Source organism: Ochotona curzoniae, unplaced genomic scaffold (assembly GCF_017591425.1).
Source record: "Ochotona curzoniae isolate NIBS_2020 unplaced genomic scaffold, NIBS_Ocur_1.0 scaffold_1037, whole genome shotgun sequence".
Lineage (NCBI taxonomy): Eukaryota > Metazoa > Chordata > Mammalia > Lagomorpha > Ochotonidae > Ochotona > Ochotona curzoniae.
Window position 1 is genome coordinate 5,305,606 of NW_024467083.1, and position 26,470 is coordinate 5,332,075.

The 26,470-nt window shown below is 38.7% G+C and overlaps 1 protein-coding gene across 1 annotated transcript in view; it reads left to right on the forward strand.

Annotated features, from left to right (window-relative positions):
- CCDC18 (coiled-coil domain containing 18) overlaps nucleotides 1-26,470 on the forward strand; it is an 85,727-nt gene that overhangs the window by 20,432 nt on the left and 38,825 nt on the right. The window contains exons 8-16 of the mRNA XM_040998284.1: nucleotides 5,596-5,717; nucleotides 8,600-8,891; nucleotides 11,814-11,938; nucleotides 13,471-13,628; nucleotides 16,521-16,741; nucleotides 20,983-21,093; nucleotides 22,600-22,731; nucleotides 25,586-25,720; nucleotides 25,840-25,917. Coding sequence (XP_040854218.1) covers nucleotides 5,596-5,717; nucleotides 8,600-8,891; nucleotides 11,814-11,938; nucleotides 13,471-13,628; nucleotides 16,521-16,741; nucleotides 20,983-21,093; nucleotides 22,600-22,731; nucleotides 25,586-25,720; nucleotides 25,840-25,917 — 1,374 coding nt within the window. The remainder of the gene's footprint in view (nucleotides 1-5,595; nucleotides 5,718-8,599; nucleotides 8,892-11,813; nucleotides 11,939-13,470; nucleotides 13,629-16,520; nucleotides 16,742-20,982; nucleotides 21,094-22,599; nucleotides 22,732-25,585; nucleotides 25,721-25,839; nucleotides 25,918-26,470) is intronic.

Sequence of the window (26,470 nt, forward strand, 5' to 3'; positions counted from 1 at the left end):
AGACTTCGTCTTGAGGGGACTTGACCTGGTTCCCATATGGGATGCTGCTACCATACCTGCAGCTCCTTAAAATTTTGTATAAAAGCAGAGTTACAGAGAGAGAGAGATGGAGAAACAGAGCTGATTCACTCCCCCAAATGGCTGCAGTGGCAAAGGCTAGGCTGGGCCAAAGCAGGTAGCCAGGAATTTACTCCCAGTTGGTTATGTCAGTGCACAGGCCCATAGATCTCGGCCATCTTCCACTGCTTTGCCAGGCACATCAACTGGTAGCTGGATGGGAAGTAAAGCACCTGAGACACAACTAGCATGTATAGCTGAAGCAATGAAAATCAGGAACCTTCTTGAAGAAAATGAATTTACTGTATGATCTATGAGTCATTGAAAGATTTAATCAGAAGTAAGTGTTTTGAAGAGATGAAACTAACAGAAAACATCAAAACCGATGCAATATAGTTTCTGCTGATTTTTGTTGGTGGAATATGTCTCTTCTAGACCATAAGTAGATGGATTTTGTTTTTTAATCCAGTCTACTCATCTATGATGTTTGACTGAGCTTAAACCATTTACATTTAGAGTTAAATATACATAGGTGGTACTTTGGTCCTGTCATTTTAGGAATGGGTTGTTCATTGGTTTAGTCTTCTGTTGTCATTTTACTGGGATGTTCTTCACATTTGTCTTTGGTTTTGTTTGGTGCTATTCCTCTTCTCTGTCAAGAGAACATCTTTAAGTATCATTTGTAGAGCAGGTTTGGAAGAGGCAAATTCTTTTAACTTTTTTTTCCTGTGGAAGAATTTTATTTCATTTTTGAAGACAAAAGAAAGCTTTGCTGGATATGTTATCCTAGGCTGACAGTTTTTTGGTTTTAGAATCTGGAATATGTCACTCCATTCTCTTCTGGCCTGTAGAGTTTCCTGTGAGAGATCTCCTGTGAATTCAATTGGCATTCTTTTACATGTCAGTTGATTTTTTTTCACGTGCACATTTAAGAATCTTTTCCTTATGTTTGACTGAAGAGAGCTTCATGGTAACGTGTCTTGGTGAAGATCGCTTTTGATCAGGCCTGTTGGAAGTTCTGTGGCCCTTCTGGATCTTGTTTCCCAATTCTTTCTCTAGATTAGGGAAAATTTCCCTTCCAGTTGCTCTTTCTGTACCTTCCGGGACTCCCATAACTCTTACATTTGGCCTCTTAATAGTGTCTTTCAATTCTTGAATACTTTTTTTGGCCTGATACAGCTCTGCTTCCAGCTTTTTGTTTGCTTCTCCCCTGATGATAGGAGTTATCTTCCAATTCTGAGATTCTTTCTTCTGCTTCCTTCATTCTATTTTGGAGATTCTCCACTGTACTTGTAATTTGCTCTACTGTGTTCTTAATTTCTGATATTCCAGTCTTGATTTGCTTTACTGCTTCCTTAAATTCTTTGAACTCTTGCATGAGCTTCTCATTTTTGACCAGAATCTTTAAAATGAGTCTTATGGATTCTGTGTCCCCCATTTTCTCAATGTCTTCCTCAGTTAACCCTGAGGTAGGCATAGGGTTTTGCTCCTTTGCAGGGGAGTTTTCAGTAATATTCATTGTGCCTTTGTCTCTTCTTTTGCTCTTGATCATTGTACTTCTGGTTAGCAGAGTCTTCTTCTTGGGGCAGGTTTCTAATCTGTGTCACCCACAGGTCTATAGTTTGATTTTACTTATTGCAGTTGGTACCCAGCTCTTTGTTTGCAGCCACTTGTGCCACTCCCTGCAGCAACTCTCTGTTCTGGGTTCTTATGTTAGATTTCCACCATGGTCTGTGTAGCACCAGCTCCTGGCTCACCACTCTCCACCTCCTGTGATACCTTGCTGAGGTTTCACTTTTGTCTCTGCAACCATTCTCCCTCTTCCAGTTGGAGCAGGTCCTGGGATTAGAGAGACACCAGGTGTCCTATATATTTAGGTTGTTGGTGGTGCTGATCTTGCCGGAACCTGTTGGCCATTAGGTCTGGTGCTGCAAGAACCTATTTTAACTCATACGATGCCATAGTCAGTATTATTTTCCTGCAGGCCAGTGCAGTCCACGAAACTCAGTAAGTTCTTGAGAGCTCAGCACATGTGTAGTTCACTGTTGTCCCCTGCAGTCCTAAAACTTTTGCCGCAGTGTACAAAATGGCGCCTGACATGTCACTAGTAGAGTTCATGATCTGCTAGCCATCAGATCTGAGGGCTACCCAGACCTGTCTTGAGTGGAACCTCTGGAATGCCACATTGATGCAATTCACTGAGTCAGAAATGAGTTCACTCCCAGCTCAGTGTATCCTTTCACTTGCCTTTGCCTCCCTAATGAAAATGGCGCCCAATTCAGCTCTAGCTGACTGGGCTGTGAAATCCACTCTGTTCTCGCACTGCCTTTCTGGGATCTGCTGCTCTGTCTCTGCTCCTGGTCAAATCAAACTGACCAGCAGTATGGATAGTTCTTTGTCTGGGTTCACCTCCTAAGCTCCCAGTGAAAGTCCCTTCCCACCTTGTTGCTGGTGGAGTTCCGGCTGCTGGTGGAGTTCAGATCGCCAGTAGCTGAATGCCATTGGAGTATCAGTCACTGCAACATCACACCATTATTTTCACTGCTTTCCTGTGTCTGTCAGTCTCCAGGTACTCCTCTGCTGTTGTTCTGTCCTCTCCTATTTCCTGGAATGTGTCCTCTCTGCTTCATCCTGATTAAATGTTTTTCCGTCCGTTTAAATGTGTCCTTACTCTATTCTGCCATCTTGATTCTCCTCAGCAGTTTCTTCTGATTAAATTCTTCAATGACTCAAAGATCATACAGAAGTATCATTTTCTTCAAGAAGGTTCTTGCTTTTCTTTTTCATTTCTTCAGTGACACATTCGTCGTTCAGTTGCATATTATTTAACTTCATGGTGTTGTTAATTTCTTTTTTCTTCCTGTTGTTGATTTTGTTTTGTGCGTTTTCACTTACGGGATATATAGTAGCTGTGAAATGGAGACTGCCATATCTAGTAACATGTTATTTAACTTCATGGCATTGTGAATTTCCAATTTTTTTTCTATTGTTGATTTTGTATTGTGACTTCATTTAAAGAGATGTACAATAAGTGTGAAATGGAGACTAATATATCCAGATGTGAGGATAGAATGTAGTATGCATCTCTACTTTCAAAGATGGACTGATAATGAAACTGTTTATTATATCTTGACAATAGGATGCTGGACTCTCTGCCATTTTCCATGTCCGCAAGGATGGACATATTACTGTGTGTGAAGAACTGTACTTTAGTAATAATACAGAGGAACTCCATGGGGCGGGGGGAATTGAGAAGGGAATAAGGGAGATCCCAGAAGCTTCTTTAACTGTATCATAAAATAATAATAAAGATAAAAAGAAAATATGATTTTCACCTAAGGGGAGAAAGTAAATAAAAATACAGAAGAGTTTAGGTGGGAGGTTGATCGAAAAATGAAGTTTTTTGATGAAATATCTTTGGTCTTAGAAACTTAGATGTTACTAAGATGATTTCTATGGGAGGAATTTAGAAGACATGGTGTAGTGCTTCTGTTAACATAATTGAAATGAGAAAAAAAAATTTCAAAGTAAAAGTATACAAAGGGAGGAGAGAATTAAAGAAAAGACCAATTAATGAAAGAAAGCAAAGAAAATAAGCTGCAGCCAGGTACAGTGATGCTGTGCACACTGATGTTTAAGTTAATGACAGAACACTTGCATCTTGCCTAGTGGCTTCATAGGCATCTTTTTCTAAATCTTCTCCATGTTTCCACAATAATAAAAATCACCTAGTGCCATATTATTCAGGATATATTGATGTTAAGTGATGTGTTACTGTGAAGCATTAAGATTGCTAAAGTAACAACATGTAGACTCATCAACCATATTATATGCTAAAATTAAGGGAACGGACTGAGTTTGGCATTTCTGTTCAGTAAAACTGTTAAATACTACTAACCAGTGTGAATATTAGTATTTGAAAATCAGGATTGTAGAGGGAGAGACAGAGATTTTCTGTCTTCTCGTTCATTTCCCAAATGGCTGCAGTGATCAGGGAAAGGCCTGCTTGAAGCCGTGAGCTTGGAACTCAGTTTAGCTCTCCTGTGTGGCCGGCACCCCAGTGCTTACATCATCTGCTGCTGCTTTCCTAGGCTCGTTAGCAGGGGGCTGGACTAAAAGTGAAAGAGCTGTGACTAGAACTGGTGTCCATGTGGGGTGCCAACATTCTAGTCAGTGTCTACCTGCTGTTCCATAGCCCTGGTCCCAGATAACAAAACCTTAGGTGCAAATTAATCGGTTCACTGTTTTTGAAGGTTTATGTTGGAATGGAATATATTAGAAAAAAATTTTTGGAAAGGCCATCTGTAGGAGGAATAGAGTACCTGGCAGGTCCTGGCAGGTCTTGCGCATAGCTTCCCATCTTTTGTTCCTTACCCAGGTATGTTAGCAGGGAGCTGAATCAGAAGTGGAGCAGCCAGGACACAAATCAGCACCCATCTAGAACTTTAGTACTCTAATTAGGCTTTAGTGACTTAGATGCAACCATTTCTGTGTTACTTGCTTGCTTTGTCCACTTAGGTCAATAGTCCTTTTTTCCTTTTTTTTTTTTTTTTTCAAGTGGCAGTACTTTTTTGCTTATTTTAGATGTTGTTAAGGAGTTTTTAAAATTTTGTTTCCTTAATATATCTGATGCAAAAGGGGATTTTAAGGGAAAAGCCCCACCCAGTCTCCCACCCACCCAAGGTCCCAAATGTGGGGCATGCTTTGAGGGTCTTGTTCAAGTGGTGTTGATAGTTCAACAGTTCTGAATTGCTGCCACTCTCACCACTCCAAGCATGATGAGATCATTGAAGAATCCACTCATTGACATAGTCCATCTTAGAGTCACCATTTGCCCTGTTTTTCATTGCCAACATATGGCTGAGGTGATTGATTGACTTGTTCTGTCCTCTGTCTTTTGATGGTTAGGGCTCTGAGTCCAGAAGCTCGATTGGGGGGGATCTCCAAAGAAACTTTGTCTGAGGTGTTCCCAGACCAGATTCTTGTATGTACTAGCCAGCACAGGGCCCAGTACAGTCCATCACCCCGATCAGTGGGTGGTTGCAATTGCTGGGTTGGTTCTGTTTCCATCCCTGTCTTCCACTGGAACCAATGGGTGTTGCAGTCCAGGCTGGCTCTGCCCAGCACACACTTGGCCCTCACATAAACCAGTGGGAGCTGCAGCCTAGTTGGAGCGACCCATAATAACCCCCACCAGGCCCGCCCCCTGCCCTGGTTGGCCAGTTTGTGCAGCACAGTAGTCCAGTCTGTCCCATGTCCCCTTCTGCTCTCATATGTGTCAATGGGCATTAAAACCTTGTTAAGGATTTCTTAACTGGTAATATCATCCTCCTCCCTTTCTTATGAATGCTGCTTTTCACTGTATGACTGAAGACTTAAACCTGTGAAATATTTAGATACATATTCTGCTCAGTTCTGAAATCAAAACTTACATTTTCGGCTTGGAAATACTAAAACTTAAGACCTTACTAGTATGTACACTTTTTTTTTTGACAATTTTTACTAGTATATACACTTAAAAATAACTTACTGTTTCAGGTTCAAGCTGAGGAAGAAGTATTAGAGAAAAACCTGATTAACTGTGAAAAAGAAAATAAAAGGCTGCAAGAAAAATGTGGTTTATATAAAAGTGAACTTGAAATTATGAAAGAGAAATTAAGGTACAGTATACTCTTGTGGAAAAGGGTTTTTGTATAGAAATTTGAAAAAAGAATTTTAAGCCATAATATTTTATAAATTGTAGTAATCATGGGTATACATTATGTAGAAGTATGGGCTTCATGACTAAAATAGCTTCCATAATATAAGTTATTTTTGCTTTTTCTTTATTTATTTGCTTTTTTTAAAAAAAAATATTTATTTTGGGGCCCAATACGGTAGCCTAGTGGCTAAAGTCCTCGCCATGCATGTCACTGGAATCTCATATGGGCACCGGTTCTAAACCTAGCGGCCCCACTTCCCACCCAGCTCCCTGCTTGTGGCCCGGGAAAGCAGTCGAGGACGGCCCAAAGCCTTGGGACCCTGCACCTGCATGGGAGACTGGGAGGAGGCTCCTGGCTCCTGGCTTCAGATTGGTGCAGCTCCAGTTGCTGTGATCACTTGGGGAGTGAATCATCAGACGCAAGATCTTCCTCTCTGTCTCTCCTCCTCTCTGTATATCTAACTTTCCAATAAAAATAAATAAATCTTCTCTTTAACGTTTTTTGTTTTTATTGGAAATGCAGATTTACAGAGAAGGAGAGAAAGATCTTCCACTGCTGGTTCATGCCCAAAGTGACTATAACAGCCAGCACTGAGTGGATCTGAAGCCAGGAGCTTCTTTTGGGTCTTCTATGTGATTGCAGGATCCCATGGCTTTGGACCGTCCTTGACTGCTTTTCCAGGCCACAGCAGGAAGCTCTGTGGAAAGTGGAGTAGCTAGGACATGAACTGGCAGTCTTATGGCACCCTGGTGCATGCAAGGCAAGGACTTGGGCACTTCCACTAGACTACTGCACTGAGCCCTCTAATGGCAGATTTCTGAGAGAAGGAGAGACAGAAAGATCTTCCACCTGCTGCTCCATTCCCCAAATGGCCCTAATAGCTGATGTTGAGCTAATCTGAAGCCAGGAGCCAAGAGCTTTTTTTGGTTCTCCCACTAGACTAGAGTTTGGGTCCCAAGGCTTTGGGTCATCCTGCACTACCTCCCCAGGTTGCAGGCAAGGAGTTGGATGGGAAGTGGAGCAGCCAAGACATGAACCTGTGTCCATATGTAATGCTGGTGCATGCAAGGAATTTGTTTTTTGTTTTTATAAGTTACAGGTTTTTAAAAATACATTTTAATGAGTTTATTTCTGAAGTTAAAGTGCAGTGAAATGTATTAGTACTAATGTTGAGTATATTAGTGTGTTTACATATGCTTAAAGATAACACAGATGTAGTATCTCTTTAAATTATTATTTTTTTAATATTACATGGTTGAGAGGGATGCATGTCTCTATGGGCCTCCTGATAGGTTGGTTAAGGTTGAGATGTGGAGGAAGATGAGTGGAACAAATGTTTTGGTTCTTTCTATTTTTTTTCTCCTGCATCTGCAGAGGTGGGGAAACGGTGAGACTATGTCAGCCCCTGCTAATGGGGGACAGTCATTTGATGACACATTGGAGACCCCGTGGGGGAAATAATGTTCCACAGTTGTTTAAGTGGTTTTGATAATTCTGAGGCATTGTTGGCTTCGTTGCACCAGTGTTGAATCTTCCACTTTAGTTCATCCACAGCTTTGCAGACCCTTATTGCAAAGCTTGGTCAGGCAAGTTGTCCAACCTGTTTTGCTTTCCATCCTGTACTACAGACTCTTGATGTCCTCTGCTGTGCTGACATGCCGGTCCGTATCTTTTAAAAGAAAAGAGATACTTGATCTATAAAATTTTAAAAGAAATGAGTGCTGATGGAATGTTTAGTAGAATTCCTGCGGGGTTAGCATTGCAGCATGGCAGATAAAGCCACTGCCTGCAGTATTACCATCTTACATCAGTGTGGGTTCTAGTCCCAACTGCTCCACTTCCAATCCATATTCCTGTTGGTTTGCCTGGGAAGGCATTGGAGGATGGCCCAATGCCTGGGCTCCTACCATCCATGTGGGAAACCTGGATTGAGTTCCAGGCTCCTCAGCCCCAGCTGAGTGACCAGTTGGGGAGTGAACCAGCAGATGGAAAGATAATTGTCTCTGTTTCTCTGCAATTCTGCCTTCTAAATAAACAAAAATATCTTTTGCAGGATTTTTTTTTTTGAAAATGATTCTTTAATAAGCAAAAATTCCTTAATGTTAGATCCTTAAACTAACTTGGCAATTATGTAGAGCCGGTTTATTTAACACTTACTTCAGAATTCCTTCCATAGATGTCTGACTTACCACCATTTCTACTCCTCACAGCCTTTGTTTTCTGTAGACTTAAAGTTCTCCATCGTTACCTCCTGCCTTCCTTTTCCTTCTGACAGAAACATATTCATGTTTATGTATACATGGATAATGAAGCTACAACTACTCTTTAGTAACTAGTGAATATCATAATTTCAGAGATGTGAAAAAAATCAAATATGTGAATATAATAAACTTAAGATTATTTTAACATTTGGTATGTTTATATGTTTACACTAAAAATATTACTATTAATTTGTTAACAGTAGATTACAGGTTAACTTTGATAGGAGGAGTTCATACTTTTCCTTACACTACTTAAAAGTTTTGATACCTGCAAAATATTGTGTTGAAAATTTTTGGAATTAAATGTTGGCCTGACACATTTAAAAAGAACTTTCCTTCCTTGCCATGTACTGTGAGACACTGAGAAATTCAGTTTTTTTTGCTTATCTGTAAACAAGGAACAATAATAATAATAATAACCCCAACCAACTGAAGTTGCAAGGCGTTTCAAGCAGAGGGTGATGCCTGCGAGCAAGGACGCTTTCAGAGTTAGGCTTGAAAATGTGTAAGGTGAAATTAACTGTGAATAATGAATCTGAATGTGTATTTTGTTTTCATTTCAATGCTTTTTCTTTATAGGCAGCTAAAAGAAGATAATAACAGTGGGAAAGAAAAATTAAGACTTATGGCAGTGAAGAATTCAGAAGTCATGGCACAATTAACTGAATCAAGACAAAGTGTTTTAAAGTTAGAGAGTGAATTAGAGAACAAAGATGAAATACTTAGAGAAAAATTTTCTCTAGCGAATGAAAACCGAGAATTAAAGGTCCGCATTGCAACACAGAATGAGCGATTGGATTTGTGTCAGCAGGAAATTGAAAGTTCAAGGATAGAGCTGAGTAGTTTAGAAAAGCTGATATCCCAGTTGCCAGTAAGTATTTGTGAAAGGAAATGTGCCATCTTTGATTATGTATTGGAAATAATTTTTTTCTAAAGTATAAAAGGCCATAATTTTTAAATATATATATATTTATTTATTTATTTTTACTCATTTATTTATTTGAAAGTCAGAGTTTCACAGTGAGAGAGGTTTTCCATATGTTGCTTTACACCTCAGATGGTCTCAACAGCCGGAGCTGGGCCAGGCTGAAGCCAGGAGCTTTGACCTTCGTTAGGATCTCTCATGTGGGTAAGACGGAAACACGTAGGCCATCTTCCCAGGCTTCCCATCACTAGGGAGCTGCAGCAGAAGTATAACAGTCAAGACCCAAACAGCAGCCATGTGGGATGCTCATGTCTCAGACACTGGCTTAGCTCCTGTGCCACAGTGCCGGCCGCTCTCAGTGCTCTTATTGTGCCAGCCCCTCTCAGTGCTCTTATTAGTTTCAGTTTTTCCTTACCTGTCTGTACTTTGAGTTATCAGTTTCTTTTCTATCTAATCCCTATTTTTTCCCATACTTTTCTACTATTATCCTTTCCTAGCCTTTCAGATACTGTCTATTGAGGATAGTACAGAACTTAAATATCTTTATTGAAGTATCTGTAGTATATTGAAAAAAATTACCCATTTTAAGTCTATTATTCAGCACTTTTTAGTAAGTTCATGAGTTTTGCAATAATTACCATGATCTAGTTTTCAAAGATTTCTATCATTACCAAAAGATTCAGGACCCATTTATGATTTGGTCCTTTAACACCCCCTCCCTCTAACAAACACAATTTTAGGAAACCACTAACAGTTTCTGTCATGCTTTTGATTTTCTGGGCATTTCATTTAAATAGAATCATTCATGTTGTGATGTATACCTATATATCATTTCTTCTAATTGCTGAACAGTATGACATACCGCATTGGTTTATCTGTTTTTAAGTTGGTGAACAGGATATTGTGCTTTAGGATATTGTAAGAAATGCTTTTATGCAGATGTATATGGTGTTCTTTGTGGACACATGTTTTCATCTCTTTCTCATGTCTGAAAAAGAATTGCTAGGTCCAATGGTAAATTTATGCCACATTGTTTTCCAAATGAGTACAACACTTTTGCAATCTCACTAGCAATGTATTAGGATTCTTATTTTTCCATATTTTTGCAAGTTCTTACCTGTTTCACTTATTTTTTTAACTATAGCCTTAAAGTAGACTCAGGTCATGAATTTTAATTTATATTTTCCTACTGGTTTATATTAAGACACTTTGTTTTACGGGTTAGAATGCCATATACGTTTAAAGTATTGTTACTATAGTCTTCCATATTTCATCTTTGTTACATAAACATAAAAATTGGGAAGAAGATGTCAAGAATTTGTTAATAATATATATAAAACAAAGTTAAATCGGGAAGAAATTATAACTAAATATGTCATGATTTGCTTCCTGTGTGAATGTGTAGCAGTATAGATGTTAGATTCTTATTAATTTTAAACTTTTATATACCCAATAATTATGCAATTGATAAGATCTTATAAGCCATCTATTTCCATATCATCATTTTATTTAAACACAGTATCACGTCATTTTAGAAGTAAAGGAAAATATACTTAAGAAAATAAATAACTTGCTCATCTACTAAGTGGCAGAACTTATATTAGAACATGATTCTTGCCTCTCAGCCCTCTGCCATATCTGTATCCTAGGATGCTGATCATTTAAATATACCACTTATGAAGGACTATACTATTATTATAATATGGGGAAAATCAGTCGGGGAATGGGAATCTGAGACCCTATGGAATTGTACTATAACATTCAAAATAAAAAAATGTAAGGGCCGAGTACAGTAGCATAGCGGCTAAAGTCCTTGCCTCACACATTGCCAGGATACCATATGGGCACCGGTTCTAATCCCAGTGGCCTCGCTTCCCATCCATCTCCCTGTTTGTGGCCTGGGAAAGCAGTCAAGGACGGCCCAAAGCCTTGGGTTCCTGTACCTGTGTGGGAGACCCAGAAGAGGCTCCTGGCTCCTGGCTTCAGATTGGCTCAGCTCTGGCCATCGCGCTCACTTAGGGAGTGAATCATTGGATGGAAGATCTTCCTGTCTCTCATCTCTGTATATCTTTCCAATAAAAATTAAATACATACTAAAAAATATAAAAGAAATAGACTTTTTAAATATAGTATGTGTTTGAAATTGGAAAGTAAGCAAATGGTATTCACTTAATTTTTAAATGGTATTCATTTTAATTGACATTCTATCTAAACTCAGTGTCAAGAATTTTTTGATGTATGATTCTGTATGTTGGATGGTAATATATATTTGTTAACATGCTAAATACAGTACAATGAATAATGTGATAATGAATTATAGCTTAAAGACAGGCTGTTTACCTTGCTCCTTTTCACAACTTTAAAAGTTTCTGTATTATTTAATCATACAGTAAGTACAGAGGCCACTGAGCATAGCATTCACAAAATCTGGCACATACTTTGCCATATTAACCTCAGGGTATTTTAGAATAAAATTTTACAGTTAAAACCTTTCTGTGTCTTGTCAGACCCAATTCTCTCCCTCCCACTTCATAAATAGTAACTATTGTAGAATTCATTTGGACAGTAAATATTGCCACATACAGGCATCTATAAATACATATATGTTGCTGAGCATATTTTTGAAAATAGTGTGTCACCATGATTTTTCACTCAATATGAGATGTATTCATGTTGATGTATTTATATAAACTTATGTTTATTTAAGCCATTGTAGTTTTTCTATTTTAATACTTCATGACGTATTTCTCCTATCCCAGGACATGATTGCTTTCATTAATAGCTTATAGTTTTCCAGACTTGAATTTCTGTGTAAAAAATTGTGTCCTACATTTCTAAGTTTACTTGTGTTTGTTTTTAAACTTGCAGTTGAAAAGAGAAATATTTAGTTTTAAATCATCTCTTCCAAAACACCAGACAAGTAGTTTATCAAGCAAGGAAGACAGTTGTGTTGGCTGCTGTGAAGCAAATAAGTTGGTGATTTCGGAGTTAAGGTATTATGTTTAAATTATGTGTATAGCAAAGTTATACTAACATCTTTAGTTAAAGTGATAATTAAACTAACATCTTTAGGTGAGAGGTTTTTTAAAATGATCAAGAAAGTTTAGATAGTATTGAAATAAATATTGGTGATTCTACAACAAAGAATTGGTTCCTCTTTACATTTTGTGATATTTGTTTCAAATCTGTCTCTACGTAGAAAGTAAACACTGCAGGATGTGTAGCACCCTTTGCTCTTTTTGGCTAGTTCCATTTTTCCCCTGAGTATTCACTGTCATGAGTTAGATATGTATTTTGCCGTTATGTGTGTATTTACACTCACATACATACATACAAGCATAAGCATTGTACGTATCGCAATTCTATTTCTCTCATGTAGCATCACTTGTAAAAATTCATTCATGTTGAGATAGGTTGTGGATGGATAGCAGTATCTAGTTAGTCTCATTTTCATTATACAGGCAGAGCATGTATGTATCAGCTGCTGGTTCATTCCTCAGATTCCTGCAAAGGCCAGAGCTGGGCTGGGCTGGGCTGGGCTGGGCTGGGCTGGGCTGGGCTGGGCTGGGCTGGGCTGCAAGCTCAGAACTTCCTGGAATTCAGTCCAGTTCTTCCATGTGGATAGCAGGCACTTATTTACCCCTGACTCTCAGGGTCCACATGGGCAAGAAGCTAGAGTCAGGAACCAGAGCCAGGTATTCCAGGATGGGGCATGAGTTTCTTAAAGTAGTATCTTCACTGTTAAGCCAGGTGCCAGCCCTGTTCATTCATTTTAATAGCTGTCTGGGATTCTTTTCTGTGTCATAATTTATTCCTTATGGAAAATTACTCATTTTTCTATTGTAAATGGTATTATAAAAAATAACCTCATACATTTTTTTTTACATATACATGGGTAAATTTATCTAGTATAAAAGGTGACACTTCTAACTTGTAGAATGCATATGTATATTTTATGTATATGTTTTTCTTTTAAAAAATATTTATTTTTATTGGAAAATCAGATATACAGAGAGGAGGAGAGACAGAGAGGAAGGTGTTCTGTTGATTTATTCCCCAGGTGGACACAATGGTTGGAGCTGTGATCCAAAGCCAGGACCTTGAGCCTCCTCCAGGTCTCCCACTTGGGTACAGGCTCCCAATTCTTTGGGCCGTCCTCCACTGCTTTCCCAGGCCACAAGCAGGGAGCTGGATGGGAAGTGGGGCCGCTGGGATTACAACCGGTGCCCATGTGAGATCTCAGTGCGTGCAGGAGGAGGGCTTTAGCTGCTGGGCTACCACGCTGGGACCTGTATATATGTTTTTCAATGTTACTAGAATCTTTCAAGTTTGTGCAATGGCTAAGCAAGTTTATTATCCTTCCAATGGCATATAAGAAATTTAGAGTCCTGCAATGGCATTTAAGGGTTTATAAATCCTGCTAATATTCAAATTTTAAAATCTCTACCAACTTGAAATGTTAAAAAAAATTTGGATATAGTTTTAGAGAATCTTTTTAATAATTTTTTTACTTATTTTGTACTAGGATTAAGCTTGCAATAAAAGAGGCAGAAATTCAAAAACTTCATGCAAACCTGAGTGCAAATCAGTTATCTCTGAATCTCACTGCTAGTGACAGTCAAGAAACTGGTAAATTAAATAATTTAGAAGCAGAACCTGTAAAGTTAGGGGTTAATAAAATAGGTAAGTATGTTATATTGAATTATTTTAATATAGTGTAATCAAAAGTTCTTGCTGTTTTTTTTTAAGGAAAGAGATTATCAGCTGCTTTATCTTACTAAATATTCATTTTTAAGATTTATTTATTTATTGGAAAGTCAGATATACAGAGAGGAGGAGGAGGAGAGACAGAAAGGAAGATCTTCCGTCCGATGATTCACTCCCCAAGTGAGCGCAACGACTGATGCTATGCCGATCCGAAGCCAGGATCCAGGAACTTCTTCTAGGTCTCCCATATGGGTGCAGGGTCCCAAGGCTTTGGGTCATCCTCGACTGCTTTCCCAGGCCACAAGCAGGGAGCTGGATGGGAAGTGGAGCCGCCGGAATTAGAACTGGCGCCCATATGGGATCCTGGTGCATACAAGGCGAGGACTTTAGCTGCTAGGCCATGCCGCCAGGCCCTCTTAGTAAATATAAATTTTCTAATAGTTATGGTCTGATAAACCAAAAGTTATTTCACAATTTCTTAATTTTTTGTTTTTTGTAAGAATATGTATTAAATCGTATCCAGAAATATGCAGCCTTTTAAGAATTTTTGTAAGCCTTTTGTTTAATTTTCTCAAATAATAGAGATCTTCTATGCACTGGCTCACTCTCCAAATGCCTACAGCAGCCAGTTTTGAACCAAGCCAGAGCCCGGAGCCCAAAACTCAATCCAGGATTCCCAGATGGGTTTGAGAGACCTAGATATTTGTGTCAAAACCTCCTGTTTTTCAGAGATAAGATGTATCCATTTCAAGTGTGCAGTTTGATCATTTTTCTCAGGTGTTTGCTTTTCTTTTCTTTTTTAAAGATTTATTTTTATTATTATTATTATTTTTATTGGAAAGGCGGATATACAGAGAGGAGAGACAGAGAGGAAGATCTTCCGTCCGATGATTCACTCCCTAAGTGAGCACAACGGCCGATGCTATGCCGATCCGAAGCCAGGATCCAGGAGCCTCTTCCGGGTCTCCCACGCGGGTGCAGGGTCCCAAAGCTTTGGGCCGTCCTTGACTGCTTTCCCAGGCCACAGGCAGGGAGCTGGAAGGGAAGCGGGGCTGCCAGGATTAGAACCGGCGCCAGAATGGGATTCTGGCACTCATATGGTATTCTGACGCATGCAAGGTGAAGACTTTAGTCACTAGGCTATTGTGCTGGACCCTACCAAATAATATTATTACCAAAGCAGTGCTCGTTATTACACATGGTAATAAATATATCATTAACTCTGATGTCACAGGAGAGTAGAGTCAATAGCAGCTTAAAAAGTGAAGGGTTGTGAATGTGGAAAAGCAGTGGAAAATGGCTGTCTGTGAAACCATGAAGGCAAAGTGAATCTCTACCTATTTTTGCTTCTGTGTGTGTGCTGACGTAGTCACTCATGTTAAGATTACTTATTTTTATTGGAAAAACAGGTTTACAGAGAGGAGAGACAGAAAGATTTTTCATTCATTAGTTTACCTCCCAAATGGCTATAATGGCCAGAGCTACGCTGAAACCAGGAGGCAGGAGCTTCTTCTGGATCTCCCATGTGGTTGTAAGGCCATCCTCTGCTGCCCTCTCAGGCCATAAGCAGGGAGCAGGATGGGAATTGAAATAGCTCGGACACGGACCAGCACCTGGGCAGGGAGCGGGATGGGAACCAGTGCCTAAGCAGGTTGCTGACCTTTGCAGGCAGAGGATTAGCAGGTTGGACTGCTGATACCCACTTCTAGCTCTTGTGTGCACTTCTGCTGATTCAGAACTGAGAAGCAGTGGTAATGAGCGGTGACTGGGTTTCCTGCCACCCATCTGGGACATCTGGGTTGGATTTGGGCTACAGCTCAGGGCCACTGCAGGAATTTGGGGAGCAAACCAACAGATGGAAGCTCTTTGTTTTGTTTTTTGTTTTGTTCCCAATTTTTGCTTTTTTTTGCTTTGAAATAAATAAATAAAAATTTTAGAAAGTGTTCCTGAAAGTTGAGTTATCTTAAAATAGGAGTAGACATATTTGTTAAGAAAGGATGTTGTCAAACCAACTGTGTCATAATAGAGTGGTTTTTAAAAACATACTAATGGGCCCTGGGCACATTAGCTTAGTGGCTAAAGTCCTTGCCTTGCACACACCAAGATCCCGTATTGGCGCTGGTTCTAATCCCATCCAGCTCCCTGCTTGTGACCTGGGAAAGCAGTCGAGAGTGACCCAAAGCCTTGGGACCCTGCGCCCATGTGGTAGACCTGGAAGAAACTCCTGGCTCCTGGCTTCGGATTGGCTCGGCTCTGGCCATGCTGCTCCTTGGAAAGTGAACCAGTGGACAGATCTTCCTCTCTGTATCTCCTTCTCTATATATCTGCTTTTGCAATGAACATAAATAAATATGTAGAAAAAATATATATATATGTATATATTTCTCATCTTCCAGTCTAGAGATGAGGAAAATGGCATTGCGCAGGATTCATTGTTTTTACATTTTTGAACCTGCAACTACAAAGAGTAAAAAATTTTCTTAATGATCTCAAATTGTACAAATATGTTTAACTTTAGTTTAAGAAAATAGCTCAAGTTTTTAAAAAGTTTTTTTCCAAACAATTATTTTTATCAAAAAATGAAATTTTGAAAGATGAGGACACTTAAATTTATGATACAGAGGAGGGGGCTTTACATATCTAGAAAAAAAATTCAGAAGAACTTCTGTCTTTTGCTGTATAGTTAATTTTGGAAATGTCTTATTATTATACTTCTTAATTATGTTTTTTAACGTTTATGGCTCATTCTCTTTTTTATTATTATTCTTTAAATCAGAAAGTAAATTTTGTTTATTTTCAGTTATTTAAATAGATTTTTATTCCTAAAGTTTTATTCAGAACGACTTTCCTTTTTATGTTTGTTAGCAGAAAGTATAAGAAATAGAAGTCAACATACAGCAAGCAAACAATATGAAAGAGAAAAGCAAAGACTGGCTTCTGGAATAGAAGAGCTGCGTGCTAAGCTGATGCTAATTGAAGCTGAGAATTCTGATTTGAAGGTTAACATGGCTCACAGAACTAGTCAGTTCCAGTTAATTCAAGAGGAGCTGCTCGAGAAAGCTTCAAACTCCAGCAAGCTAGAAAGTGAGGTAAGCCTGAAGTTAGCAGCTGTCCCAAATCAAATGGGGAAGGGCTGTCACTGCAGGGGAGTGCGAAAACTGTAAGAAAGCATATAGGCTAAGCCCATACATTTCAATTTTATGAAAAAATGTTACTGTATAAGTTATAAATTCTTGTACTTTTTGGATATCTTTGCGTTTTAATCTATGTTAAAAGTGGGAGGAAAGTGTAATTAAAAGGGCTCAAATTTGATGGAGTAAATATTGCTTTGCAGTCTATTATTTCTTTCACAGTGTGTATTTATATGGCTAACACATAAGAATTTAGATTATGTAGTTGAAAGAAAAAGAGTGATAATAGAAGATTCCAGATTTTTGCAGACATTGGAACCCCCTAGGAAACCTGTCAAGCATGCAGATTTCTGGATCTTGTTCTAATAATTCTTATTCCGGAGACAGGGAGTATGACTTGGGAATCTGCATTTTTTAACAACTACATGTGAATCTGATACAAATGTGTTGTTAATAACATTCTGAAAAGGGAGTATCATGTGTTTTGAGATTATCTGGTGGGAACAAGATAACAATTCCTCATTAAATTGTTGTGGCCCAGGACCACATGTGTATGTTACAGTCAAACTTCAAGTGAGCTGTTGCAGTCTTCTGGGGTTCATCTTCGATGTCTGATTTCCTGTCTGAAAGTCCACAGCTCCAGCTTAGGGAAAGCTCTGGGCTGTGAACTCATATTCATAATGAAAAAGCTCACTTAGGAAACCATGCCTCAAAGATGAGTAGCTTTCAAAAGAAAAATATTCTAAATATAGCACAGTTTTGGTGAAAATGTTGATTTTAGACACAGGAAAAGGTGGAAAATAAATCATTACTAATTCTGCCACTAGAAATAATTGTTGAATTCAAATTACAGCAATAAAATAAAATACCTTTTTATAGTATGTTTTTAAGTTATTTCTTAAAAATGTCATAGGGTATAGTCGTATATCCTATATTGGATGTAAGTTTCTGAATTAGATTACCAGTGTGATATGTAGGTAGAGCAAGTACATGTCTCTGATTTTCTTTGCACTATTTGTTTTCATATGAATTTCCCATTAATTGTTTTTTTGGAATTTTTTATTTATTTATTCACATTTTATTATTATTGCTATCATTTTACAATACAGTTCCATATTCCCTTATCCCTTCCCCAATTCCCTCCCCCCCCCCAGTTCCTTTATATCATTACTAACATATAGTTCTTCATACTCAGTCATATGTTCATCATTGTGGGCATGGACAATGGCAGAGAGTCCAGAATCCTATTGTTAAAATATAATATAAACAGTTTCACTGTAAGTCCATCTTTGTCTGGAAACAGAGATGCATACCACACTGCATCCTCACATCTGGATGTTAGTCTCCATTACATAACTACTGTACATTCCCTTAAAGGAAAAGTCATGATACAAAATCAACAATAGAAAGAAAAATAGAAATTGACAATGCCATGAAGTTAAATGACATGTTACTATATATGAGGTCTCCATTACACAACTACTATACCTTCCCTTAAATGAAGAGCCACAAAACAAAATCAACTTCCGGGAGAAAAAAGAAATTAACAACACCAAGAAGTTAAACAACATGCTATTAAATGTCCAACGTGTAGCTGAAGAAGTGAAAATCAAGAACCTTCTTGAAGAAAATGATGCCACTGTATGATCTACGAGTCATTGAATGATTTAATCAGAAAAAAGTGTTTTGAAGAGATGAAACCAACAGAAAGCAACAAAACCCATGTGATATAGTTTCCGCTGATCTTTGTTGGAGTGTGTCTCCTCCCGACAATAAACAGATGGGTTTTGTTTTTTAATCCAGTCTACTAATCTATGATGTTTGATTGAACTTAAACCATTTACATTTAGAGTTAAATATACATAGGTGGTACTTTGGTCCTGTAATTTTAGGAATGGGTTATTCATTGATTTAGTCTTCTGTTGTCATTTTACTGGGATGTTCTTCCCGTTTGCCTTTGGTTTTGGTAGGTGCTATTCCTCTTCTCTGTCAAAAGAACATCTTGAAGTATCATTTGTAGAGCAGGTTTGGAAGAGGCAAATTCTTTTAACTTTTTTTTCCTGTGGAAGAATTTTATTTCATTTTTGAAGACAAAAGAAAGCTTTGCAGGGTATGTTATCCTAGGCCGATAATTTTTTTCTTTTAAAATCTGGAATATGTCACTCCATTCTCCCTGTAGAGTTTCCTGTGAGAGATCTCCTGTGAATTTAATTGGCATTCCTTTATATGTCAGTTGATGTTTTTCATGTGCACATTTAAGAATCTTTTCCTTATGTTTAACTGAAGAGAGCTTGATAATCATATGTCTTGGTGAAGATCGCTTTTGATCAAGCCTGTTGGAAATTCTGTGTCCCTCCTGGACTTTGTTTCCCAATTCTTTCTCCAGATTAGGGAAATTTTCCTTGACTATTTCATTAAATACATTTGCAAACTCAGCTTCTCTTTCTGCACCTTCCGGGACTCCCATAACTCTTACATTTGGCCTCTTAATAGTGTCTTTCAATTCTTGAATACTTTTTTTGGCCTGATACAGCTCTGCTTCCAGCTTTTTGTTTGCTTCTCCCCTGATGATAGGAGTTATCTTCCAATTCTGAGATTCTTTCTTCTGCTTCCTTCATTCTATTTTGGAGACTCTCCACTGTACTTGTAATTTGCTCTACTGTGTTCTTAATTTCTGATATTCCGGTCTTGATTTGCTTTACTGCTTCCTTAAATTCTTTGAACTCTTGCATTAACTTCTCATTTTTGACTAGAATCTTTAAAATGAGTCTTATGGATTCTGTGTCCCCCATTTTGTCAATGTCTTTCTCAGTTAACTCTGAGGTAGGCATAGGGTTTTGCTCTTTTGCAGGGGAGTTTTCAGTAATATTCATTGTGCCTTTGTCTCTTCTTTTGCTCTTGATCATTGTACTTCTGGTTAGCAGAGTCTTCTTCTTGGGGCAGTTTTCTAATCTGTGTCACCCACAGGTCTATAGTTTGATTTTACTTATTGCAGTTGGTTCACAACTTTTTGCTTGCAGCCACTTGTGCCACAACCTCCAGCGAGTTCTAGGTCTGGCTTCTTATGTCAGATTTCCACCGTGGTCTCCACAGCCCCAGCTCTTGGCTCACCACTCCCCACCTCCTGTATACCGTGCTGAGGCTGCACTGTTGTCTGTGCAACATTTCTCCCTCTTCTGGTTGGAGTGGGTTCCAGGAATAAAGTGACACCAGGTGTACTATCTAGTTAGGTTGTTGGTGGTGCTGATCTTGTCGGAACTTGTTGGATGTTAGGTCTGGGTGCCACACGGACCTGTTTTGACCAGTACGATGCCACAGTCGGTGTTATTTTCCTGCAGGACCTCAACGAGTTCTTGCGAGCTCAGCACATGCACAGTTCACTGTTGTCCCCTGCACTTCCAAAGCTATTGCCACAGTGCGCAAAATGGCGCCCGATGTGCTACCACCACAGTTCTTGATCTGCTGGCTGTCAGATCCAAGGGCTACCCAGACCTGCCCCAGATGGAACCCGTAGAATGCCACGTCGTTGCAGTTCACCGAGTCAGAAATGAGCTCACTCCCCGCTCAGAGTATGCTCAATCCTTTCCCTTGCCCTTTCCTCCTTAGGCAAAATGGCGCCCAATTCAGCTCTAGGGGGCTGACTGGGCTATGAAATCCTCGCTGTTCTCGCACTGCCCGCCTGGGACCTGCTGCTCTGTCTCTGCTCCTGGTCAAATCAAACGGACCAGTAGGACAGACAGTTCTCCGTCTGGGTGCACCTCCCAAGCTCCCAGTGAAAGTCCCTTCCCACCTGGTTGCTGGTGGAGTTCCGGCTGCTGGTGGAGTTTAGATTGCCGTGCTGGAATATCAGTCACTGCAACACCACACTGCTGTGCCCGCTGCTTTTCTGTGTCTGTCAGTCTCCAGGTGCCCCTCTGCTGTTCTGTCCTTTCGTATTTCCTGAAATATGTCCTCTCTGCTTCATTCTGGTTAAATACTTCTCTGTCCGTTTAAACGTGTCCTTACCCTATTCCACCATCTTGATTCTCCGAATTTCCCATTAATTTTTAAAGTACATCCAATTATGTGGATAAAAGATTACTTACTTTACAAACTAAACGTTTGTTTTCTAGACAGTGTTTTTGAATGCAAAGTGATTTTAAAGTACAAAGTCTTTGCCCTTAAAAAATGATTTTGAATTTATTTCAATTTGTTTTCAGATGACAAAGAAGTGCTCTCAACTAATAACACTGGAGAAGCAACTGGAAGAAAAAATAGTTGCTTATTCCTCTATTGCTGCAAAAAATGCAGAACTAGAACAGGAACTTATGGTAAAAGCCTTTTTTATATATTTATTTTGACACTTAAGCACGTAATTGGTGACATCATGTTTCATTATTATAAAATGCATCAAATTGGAAAATTTAAATTCTACTTAAAGTCTTCCAATCGTTCAGTTTTTATTTTGGTATTTTTAAAGTAACAGGCTAATTTGACAAGTTATTTTCTAAGGTTTGCCATTTTTGTCCTAATAGACTTGAAAGAATGATATGTCTTTGGGACCCGGCGCTGTGGCGCAAGTGGTTAAGGTCCTCGCCTTGCACGCCCGGGATCCCATGTGGGCGCCGGTTCTAATCCCGGCGGCCCCTCTTCCCATCCAGCTCCCTGCTTGTGGCCTCAAAGCTTTGGAACCCTGCACCCCTCAGGAGACCCAGAAGAGGCTCCTGGCTTCGGATCGGCATAGTATCGGCCGTTGTGCTCACTTGGGGAGTGAATCATCGGACGGAAGATCTTCCTCTCTGTCTCTCATCTCTGTATATCCGCCTTCCCAATAAATCTTAAAAAAAAAAAAAAAAGATATGTCTTTGATATATGTTTTGATATTTTAAAACAATTTAAATATCATATCATTTTGTGAAAATATTTTCAAATAGTGATTTTGTTAGTTTGAAGTGTTACCTACAATTCTTTAAACAATAGAATATGACAAATTTAATGCTTGACACTTATACTTTTTTTTTAATGTGTACTTAAGAAGAGCGAGAGCTTGCATCTGCTGATTCACTCCACAGATGGCCACAACAGCCAAGGCTGAACCACGCTTTTCACAGGCCATTAGCAGGTTGTTTGAGGCTTCCACAGTATATGCCAGTGTTACAGGCAGCCGCTTTCCTTGATAAGCCACAATGCTGAATCCCCTTCCTTTTTTGTGTTAAAGATGTATGTATCTGAAAGAGTTACAGAGAGAGATGGAGAGACAGAGATTTCATCTGCTGGTTCACTCCCCAAAGCCAAGAGATAAAAGGAATACAGCCCACATGTGAACACCCTGCAGAGAGTTAATCAGAAGTGAAACAGCCAGGACTCAAACCCAGTGTTCAGTAACATCAGTGTCCCAGGCAGCATTTTAACCCATTATGCTATCGTGCCCACCTTGACTAATGTACTTTTTAAAAAACTGTTTTTGGAGCTGACATGATTGCTCAACTAGCTAATCCTCAACCTGCAACTGCTAGTATCCCATATTGGGACAGGTTCATGTCCTGGCTGATCTACTTGCTGTCCAGCTCCTTGCTTAAGGCCTGGGACAGTAGTAGAGGATGGTCTAAAGCCTTGGGACCCTGTACCCACAAGGGAGACCCAGAGGAGCCTCCTGACTCATGGCTTCAGAGCAGTTTAGCTCTGGCCTTTGTGCCATTTAGGGAAAGAACCAGCAGATGTCAGATTTTTCTCTGTAGACCTCGTTGTCACTGAACTCTGCCTTTCTAATAAAAATACGTAAACTCTTTAAAAAAAACTGATTTCAGTTGTTTTTCTGAAGTATCTTCTATTTCTAGGAAAAGAATGAAAAAATAAGAAGTCTAGAAACCAATATCAATACAGAGCATGAGAAAATTTGTTTAGCTTTTGAAAAAGCGAAGAAAATTCATCTTGAACAACATAAAGAAATGGAAAAGCAAATTGAGAGAGTAAGTGATGCACACTTAGTTTTAAAAAGAACCTTAAGCCTTTCTAGCCCCATGTTGTTTTGTATTTAAGAAGACAGAGACACGGAAAAACTAGTGGCAAGAGTTGCAATTTGAATCCTGTTCCCTCTGAATTATTTTTTCAGGTTTTTTTTTAATAATACAGTATGGCTTCCATTTTGGTTTTAATCATATGCTTTACCTTATCAAAGTAAAAGTGGTTCCACAGGCACGTTTTCTTAGAAGTATCAGCTAATTAAGGAGTGCTCGGGGGAAGAAAAAAGTTTAAAGTAAAACTGAACTAAGTCATAAGACTAAATTAAAAAGGTAATTTAAGTGGGCTTAATCATTCAGTAAAAAGGAATCAGTTGAACTTTAGATACTATTTGATCTGAAAGTAGAGGAAAAAGGTTTGGAAAATAATAGAGCACAGTCTTTTTTTTAATTTAAGATTTTATTTTTATTTAAAAGGCAGACAGAGTTACAGAGAAAGGAGACACGGAAAGAGATTTTTTACTCGATGACCCACTGCCCGCCCACATGGCTGCACTGGCTGGAAGTGAGCTGATCTGAAGGCAGGAGCTTCTCGGTCTCCTACCTGAGTCCTCCACAGCCTTCCTAGGCATGCTCAGGGAGCTGGATTAGAATGGAGACATGAAATGGCAGCCATCTGGGATGCCAGCACTGTAGGCAGAGGCTTAGCCTACTAAGCCATGGTATTGACTCCTGAATAGTCTTAAGGATGTGTGGACATCATAATGTGATCTAATATTTATGCCATACGAGTTTCATAAGCTGAGAAGGATGAGATTGTTGCAGAAACATATTCAGTGATAATGATTGAAAATTTTTGCAAACTTTTTTTTTAATTTTTGCAAACTTGATGAAAAAAATCTATGTACAAATTTGGTAAGATCAAATAAGAAGATGTTCAAATACATCAAAATCCTTAATAAAAACATAAACAAAATTTTCATCTTGAAAGTACATAGACAGCACATGGCAGATTAAGTTGCTGCTTGTGAGTCTACCATCCCATGTGGACGCTGCTCTACTTCCAATCCAGGTCCTTGCTATTGTGCCTGGGAAAGCATTGGATAATGGCCCAAGAGCTTAGGTCCCTGCCACCCACCAGGGAGACAAATAAGAATGTTATGATTGCTGGCTTCCATTGTGATCAACCCATGAGCATACCTCTTTCTATAACTCTGCTTTTCAAATAAATGAGTCTTGGGGAAAAGTGAGTACGTAGAGATGAACACATGAACAGTACTGCCTATGGGAGAAAAAGATATACATTTTTGCAGGTTTATCATTACAAGTCTCATGGAGGTAAAAAAGGAAGAACAATATTTTGATCTAGTGCTGAAAGAGAACCTGCAAACTGGAATGTGTATCCAACAAAAAAATTTTTCACCAGAAATTTTGTTTTTAAATAATACTTAAGGGAAGCTTGAAACCCTAGGAATGAAGAAAGAGCAAGAAAATAGTTTATATTTTCATAAATGTAATAGACTTTTTCTCTTCTTATATTATTGATGATAGTTGAAAGAAAAATAAGATTTCTGATAAAACATGTTAGTGTAATGTATTTGACAACTATAATATATAGCAGGAAAGAGGAGGCAAAGAGTTTTATATTTTTATTTATTTATTTGGAAGACACATAATAGAGAGAGATCTCCTATTTGCAGATTTTTCCCTTAATGGACTGCCAGGTATTCCATCTCAAACTGGTGTGGATAACAGATTCAAGTATTTGGATCATTATCTGCTGCTTCCCTGTTCCATTAAGGAGGTTGGACACAAAGCAGAGATGTCATTTGATCCAGGATGCTGTAATATGGGATATAGCATCCCAAGTAACTTCCTAACACACTATACCACAACACCTCCCCCAGGACTTATATTCCTACAAAATTTTACATTTCTAAGTAGCAAAATATTAATTCTAAGTATGTTGTGAAGGGGTGTCTGAAGGAGACCTCAGCACCTGCCCCTGCCTTCCTGATCGTGCTGGAGGGCCCAGAGGGGTCTGTGGCCCACAGGGGTCTAATTATTCTCCTTGCCATTTCAACCCAGGCTCTTGGAGCTTGCTTTCTGTGGCAGTGTAGTTAAGGCTGCTGCCTGGGTTGCCACCATTCTATATGGATGCTGGTTCTTGTCCCAACTGCTCCGTTTCTGATCCAGCTCCCTGCTCGTGTCCTGGGAAACGTAGCAGATGACTCAAGTGTCTGCACTCTACCAGCCACAAGAGGGAGACAGATGGAACTCCTGCCGCGTGACTTCCGCCTGGTCGGCCTTGGGCCTTGCAGCTCTAAGAGGAGTGAACCAATAGATGGAAGATAGTCTCTCTCTGTCTCCATTTCTTGCTCTTATTCTCCCCCTCTTTTCCTTCCTTCCTGCTTCTCTCTTTGTTTGTCTCTTTCAATTAACTGCATAACTTTTAAAAAATATATTGTATAAATGTAAATGTGTACATTATAATCTCTGGAATAACTACAAAAACTCTAGATGTGGTTAAAAAATGAATGAAAGTAGAATTCTGAAAATGTTCAAATAATTTAAAGCAAGGCTTGAAAAAGCAAACAAGAATGAAAATTAGGAGACAGAGAAAGTAAGTAATGAAGTGGTAAGCTTAAATACAGGATTAGCAATAGATTGTTCAAATAAATGAAAAAATTAATAGTTCTGGAAGGCGAAAGAAATTAGCCAAGGTTATAGTTGGTGTCATCAACACTATTTGTTTCCTGTAATTGACATATTAAGAAGGCAAGTATCAGTAAGGATCTAGAATATGTTTCATGTTTCCTGAATTTTAAAAAGTCTAATAGGAAAATTCTGTTTTTATGTTTAGCTTGAAGCTCAACTAGTGAAAAAAGACCAGCAATTTAAAGAACAGGAAAAGACTATGTCCATGTTGCAGCAAGATATAATATGCAAACAGCATCACCTTGAGTCTCTAGATAGACTCTTGACAGAAAGCAAAGGGGTGAGTTCATCTGTATAAGAATGCTATTTCATAACTAACAGTTTAGGAGTCTAATATACTTTAATTCTAATCAAATTAATTATGTAATACCTTATGTTTCACTTTCCATATATTCTCAGGAAATGGAAAAGGAAAATGTGAAGAAAGATGAAGCTTTGAAAGCATTACAGAACCAAGTATCTGAAGAAACAATCAAGGTGAGTGTGCTATATTTAGATTTTTTTTTTCTTGTTGGAGGTGTCTTTAAACATTTTTACTTTTTCCTGAAAGTTGTGAAAATTATATCCATAGAAGACAACTAAGAGGAGAACTCAACTTAGTTTCTGTAAATATATGTTATTCAAAGTGAGTTATTATTATGTTAATTTCTTGATAGTTGATAATCTAGCTTCTGGGTTATTTAGCTGTTTTTTGGCTTAAAGATGATTCTTTAACCTTAAAAAATGTTTTTTAACTTCAGCTATACTTTTCGCTCAGTATTATTACCAATAAAGAATTAATGGATTAAGTGAAATGAGCCGGAACTAAAGACAACCCAATTTTGTTTTGTTTTGTTTTGTTTTGGCCAATTCTGCAGTAAGATAAATTAGAAGGTCCAGAATATACAGCCAAACTATGATTTTTTCGGTAGAATGTCTTCATGGTTCAAAACAGGATTTGTTGCTACATTGCCTTGGGTTTCTGTTCTGATAAAAGTGACTGTGGGGTCAGCATTTTGGCATTCAGGTTAAGCTGTCACCTGCAGTGTTG